This window comes from Thermothelomyces heterothallicus, assembly GCF_042370625.1.
Source record: "Thermothelomyces heterothallicus CBS 202.75 unplaced genomic scaffold P884_scaffold_2, whole genome shotgun sequence".
NCBI classification, from domain to species: Eukaryota; Fungi; Ascomycota; class Sordariomycetes; order Sordariales; family Chaetomiaceae; genus Thermothelomyces; species Thermothelomyces heterothallicus.
The window spans coordinates 1,543,904-1,549,294 of record NW_027192563.1 but is presented as its reverse complement, the minus strand read 5'-3'; the positions used below and the strand labels follow the sequence as shown (position 1 = coordinate 1,549,294).

General features: G+C 60.9%; 2 protein-coding genes across 2 annotated transcripts in view; both read right to left on the bottom strand.

Moving 5' to 3' along the window:
* Positions 1-827, bottom strand: part of P884DRAFT_191775 (uncharacterized protein) — a gene marked incomplete at both ends in the record, with an annotated part of 1,380 nt that extends 553 nt beyond the window's left edge. The window contains one exon of the mRNA XM_069437615.1: positions 315-827. Coding sequence (XP_069301292.1) covers positions 315-827 — 513 coding nt within the window. The remainder of the gene's footprint in view (positions 1-314) is intronic.
* A 1,590-nt stretch (positions 828-2,417) lies between these two features.
* Positions 2,418-5,391, bottom strand: part of P884DRAFT_327111 (mitochondrial small ribosomal subunit Rsm22-domain-containing protein) — a 4,026-nt gene continuing 1,052 nt past the window's right edge. Inside the window, exon 4 of the mRNA XM_069445513.1 lies at positions 2,418-5,017. Coding sequence (XP_069301291.1) covers positions 2,548-5,017 — 2,470 coding nt within the window. The 3' untranslated portion in view covers positions 2,418-2,547. The remainder of the gene's footprint in view (positions 5,018-5,391) is intronic.

Here is a 5,391-nt window from a genome sequence, read left to right as displayed (position 1 = left end):
TTGTTGTTGTTGTTGTTGTTGTTGTTGTTGTTGTTGTTGTTGTTGTTGTTGTTGTTGTTGTTGTTGTTGTTGTTGTTGTCCGGGACGACGGGCCCGGGGCGCTGCTCGGGCATGGCGACGTTGATGGCCGTGCCGAGGGCGGTGACGTGCCTGCGCAGGTGGACGCCGAGGGCCGCGATCTTGGCCAGCGCGCCCGCGCCCGCGTCCGTGTCCGTGGCCGTGGCGGCGGCGGAGCAGGCGGCGGCTGCGGCGGCAGGGCCATCCCGGTCTGGTGCTCCTGGTGGTTGTCGTCCTGCTGGCGATGACCGCAGCACCCAGACGCCCGGGTCGTCGGTGGTGAAGGCGCGGATGCCGAAGAGGGCGCGCAGGGTGGCGATGGTGGTGGACTCGAGCAGGCGGGCGTAGCACTTGACCGTGTAGTTGCGGTGGCGCGGGGACCGCAGGTCCAGCACGGGCCAGAGCACGATCTGCCCCGGCCCGTGGTACGTCGTCAGGCCGCCGCGGGGCGAGTGGACGAGGCGCGGGCGGAAGGAGGCGCCGCCGCCGCCGCCGTCTGGCGATGGGGATGGGGATGGGACGTGCAGCGGCGCGGTGAGGCGGGCGGCCTCGGAAGGGGTCGGCGGGGCGGTCTGGCGGCGGCCGAGGGTGAAGATGGGCGAAGGGGTGAAGGAGATGAGGGCGGGCGGTGGCTGCGCGGTCGACGAGCCGTCCTTGAAATCGAGGTGCTGGCGCCGGAGGTGCTCTTGCACGCGGCTGGCCAAGCTGTATGGGACGTAGTGCGGGTGGATGCTCGGGAGGTGCAGGTGCCGGAGGCGGAGCGGGGCCATCGTGGGCCGGGGGTCGCCGACCGGCCCGGGCTGCCCCGAGTTGCGTTGCCGTCGGGTCGGGGGCTAGGATTCGGGAACAGATGCCGTAGGCCGCCGTGGGCCACCGCGGCGTGTTGGCGAGTTTGGTTTAGTGGGTGTACGTATGTGTGTACACACACAAGCTGCACGGAGTACCGAGTAGAGTAGAGTTAGAGTTAGAGTAATCCGTGGAGAGTAATCCGTAGAGTAGTGTAACCCCACTGTACACTCCACCACGCTGGAACCGCTCTTCAAGCACAACGACCCGGAACGTTGCGCTCCTGGGTCCGCGTTCTGTTCCTTGTTTCGGTCCGGAATCGAGTTGGCCAATGACTGCCAGGGATGGATGGATAGAGGGGTGCACATCAATCAGCTCCCGTCCCCGCGTTCCCTCCCTCTCCACCTTCGAGGGAGCCGACTACACGAGCGTAGTGTACTGTACGCTACTGTGTATCGTAATCCGTAGTGCGCAGTGTACGGATTAGTATAGTGCGCAGTGCCACTCGCCCCAGCCCGTGTCTCAGCCCAGGGACTCGTTAGTTTCGATGGTGTTCCTCTGACTTTAGCTGTCGTTTCTCTCCCGCCCGTCCTCCGTTACGGAATGACCGTTGGTGTACCGAGTCGCTCTTCGAGCACGGTGCTTTCGCTCCGTCCCGACAGACTCTTGCCCATTTTATTTTTATTTTTTCATCTTTTTTATTTTAATTTTTTTTTGTTGCGCGCGGTGGAGTCGGCAAAACCACGGACTGGAGTCGGCATGGGCCAGGCCCGGACAGAATAAGCCCCGCAGCGGCAGAGGCCGCGCCCGCGGATCCTTGCGGAAACATCGGTGTCCGCGCCAGTTGGGGTGGAGACTCACGGGATTGTCTCGCCGCCTCCAGAAAAAAAAAAATTAAAAAAAAAAAAAACTTGATTGTGGGCATGCAAAGGCCTGCGACACCACATGACTGAGGGCCACACGAAACGCGAGAAACTGGCGCAATGCAATGCAACGTACCCAGCGCCGGCAGTGGGAAAATCCGAGACTTTTGTGACGAACGGCTCAGTGTGGAGAACCGGAGGGAAAAGTCCGTCTATTGGTCGACTATTCATCCGTCTTACGCTGGGCGTAACCTTTCGAAGGAACCCAAGGAGCCCCGGGCAGGGATTCGAATGCAAGGACGGAGCCCCGCATGCACGAGATGGAGGACTGCCGGCGCAGGGCCAGGAGTGAAGCCGGTTCGTCAAACGGGCGCCAGGCCGGCGGGCTCATCCACGAATTACCTTACAGAGTAGTACTCTTCCAAGGTGCGGGACACTCGTACCCAAGTAACTACTATGATACCCGAGTCACACGCAGCACGCTACCCTACAATTAGTGTAATGTAACCCGTACTCGTATTGTATGTATGTATATACACATACATGTGTGTTTTGCTAGTAATTTCTAGCGTGCAATTTCCTTGGATCGACCGATCTGCTTTCCCTGCAGAGGCTGGAGTGCGAAACGGAGGCTGCTGATGGGGTGGAGGATTGGAATTGAGCATTGGAGCTCAAGCTGGTCGGCGACCGGCGGGTGTCATGGGCTAGTTTATTGTACGGATTACATACATGCATACAAATGTGTACTGTGCGTACAGTTGCAGTACATGGTGAGATGTTGTTACAGAGGTCTCGCACGACCCAGAGTGTAATACAGTCTTCCCAGTAGTTCAGTCTTCCCTCACCGCCCCCTGCGCATAAACTCGGCATCCTCAATGTCATCCGGGTCCTCAATCTCGTTGGCGCCCATCTTGTCCATCAGGTCGTCCAGCTTGACCTTCCTGCCGCCCTTGGTCCGCCTCTCGGGCGGCGCCCGGCCACCAGGATACCTCTCCCTCGCCCCTAAGACGCCGAGCTGAGGGTGCACGTTGATATCGACAATCTTGGGTTTCTTGCTGTTCGCGGCCGCCGCTTCCCGGGAGCGCACGCCGCCATCGCCCGGGTCGACGCCGCCCTTTCCGAGCCGGATATTGCGTGCGGTCCGCGTCTTGGCGCCGAGCGCCCACAGGTCGCCCCACGCCGCCTTGCGGGCGTCGTGGTACGCCTGCTTGGAGAACGACTTGGGCACCACCCACCGCTCGATCTGGCCCGCCGGCGTGCACAGGTCGAGCGCGACGTGGCCGCGCCGCTTGAGCGGGGTGAGAATGTTGCGCGGCAGCGAGAGCGGGTGCGGTGGCCCGCCCGACTTGTCTTCGTAGCCCTTGAACGCCCTGTCCGCCGCCTCCTTGCCTTGGAGGAACGAGCCAGGCTCCGGCTGGGCGCCCCTGCGCACGGCGATGTAGCTGAACTGGATGTCCTCGTGGCTGCGGTGCGAGGCGCCGAGAACCTTCTGCAGGAATGGCGGCCGGATGTAGCGCTGGGTGAAGTGGCAGAAATCCTTGCGGCCGTGGCTGAGGCCGGGCGTGAGGTACATCGGGCACTTGGTGTGGTTGGTGCAGGGCGCGACGATCATGCCGGGCTCTCTTACCCGCTCCGTCGCCGGCTGAATCTCCTCGCTGCGCGGCTGCGGCGCAGGCGGAATGATGAACTCATCGAGGATGCGGTCGCGCACGTTGGCCACCGCCTCGAAACCGCGCGGGTGTCCTTTCTCCAGCATGATGAGCACGCCGCCTTCGGGCGAAAGCATGCTCCAGAGGTTGTCCAACAGGTCCTTGCGCTTATACTCCTTGTCGAGAGGCATCAGCATGTGCGATGCAATGATGACATCGAACACCTTGCGCGGCGCAGGAGCGCCGCCAGAGTCGAGCTTCCGCTCGGATCCCTCGATCGAGTGGATGTAGTCTGGTAGGCGGGGGAGGAAGGTCGTGTTGTGAAGGAACCGCGAAATGCGGTGACGGAGATTGTCCGAGCCCACGACCACAGTTCTCTTGCCGGGCGGGTGCTCGCCCTTGACTTCTCCCTTCTCGCGGAGGACATCCCATCCGGCCTGGAGCACATCCTGCCACGCTGCTAACCCGGCGCCGCCGGCGCCGACGTCGAGCACCCGAGGGCCCTTTCCGTCGGGCCGATTGATTAGTCCCCTGAGCCACTCCTCACCGAGCCGCTTGCGCACCTCGACCAGGACGCTCATCACCGACGCGTACAAGCCCGGAAGGATGGTGGCAAGGTAGGCATCCGCCTCGATCTCGGACATCCTGTGATGCCCGGCCTCCAATGCGATCCCCCTCTGCGGGTAGTTGCCCCTGAACTTGGGTGTTCCCACGCCGTAGGGGAGTCCGGGACCGCCCAGCACGCGTTCTGCCGTTTCCCTGATGTGCGTAATGTCGGTTCTGCCGAGCAGCTCGGTAATTGGTTCGACAAAGGTCGGCTTCGGGAGCTGCAGCGTGCTGGGAAAGGTCCTGAACTGTCCCATCCGCGTGTACTCGTGCAGCCGCGAGCCCCGAGGTTCCTGGAAAACGGCATCGGGCTCTCCTTGGTCCTCCTCGATTTCCTCTTCCTCGCGGGGCTCTTCCTCCTCGATGATGTTTTCTTCTTCGTGGACCTCTTCGGCTGGCTGCAACGACGCAGCCTCGAAATCGCGCTGCAGCTTCAGCAGCGCGTCGTACTCGCGTTGGTTATTAGCCGTCGCTTGGAGATAGTCGATCTGGCCCCCGTTGTCCTGCCCAAGCGCGCTCGCTAGCTCCAATGCTCCAGCTTCGTCGCCATTCTCTGGAACAGTGTCCTCTTTTACACCCTCCGACCGTATAGCCGTGGAGCGATCCAGGATATACTCGACCTCCTCCAAGGTGCCGTGCTCCGTCTCCCTCAGCAAAGCATGCTGCTCAGGCTCCTGTCCATTGGGAAACGGAATTCCGACATCTTCCGGGCGGGTCTCACGGATAGGCGGTCCGTATAACCTCTCGTAGACCTTGTATTCCTCGGGCGTCAGGTAGTTGGCGGGCAGCGTGTTGCCAAACGTTTGTCTCGCCTGGCGCACGATTGTCTCGATGTCTTCTGGCGTTGGCTGTCCCGCAGTCGGTGACTCTGTAGGATCGACCCCGGTCGTCGGTTCTTGCCGAACGGGCGTGCTTGTCGAGAATTGCCTGATGGAAGTCGTGCGCCAGAGACGGGAGGCAGCGGCGCTTGATGCTGACGAGGGGCCCTGCAGCCGCCGACGAAGAATTGGCTGGGCCACCGGCCTGCTGCGCGGCAGCAAAAGGGCGTCGTAAAAGCTAAGAAGCTGTGCGCGACACCCAGGACACCGATTCTGCATTTTGCCAGCCGATAACATGCTGTTCCGCCGTTACTGGTGTCGTGCAAAAACTGGGCGTCGAGAGGCGAGGAAAAAAAAGAGTTTCATAGGGTCCGAGCTTACACTAGAGTAGACCATCTCATCTCATCAACATCCACCGCACGTGATTGCATCCCTGTGTGGCAAACAACAACAATAGCAACAACTGGGACAGAGCGAATGGCAAGACCAATAAATCACAGTGAACCCATGAGATTGACTCGATTAGTATCGATAAAGAGAAACATACAAAATGCATAGCAAACCTCCCTTATGCCGCCCGAAGAACGCCCTGTACTCCAAGTTTACATAAAC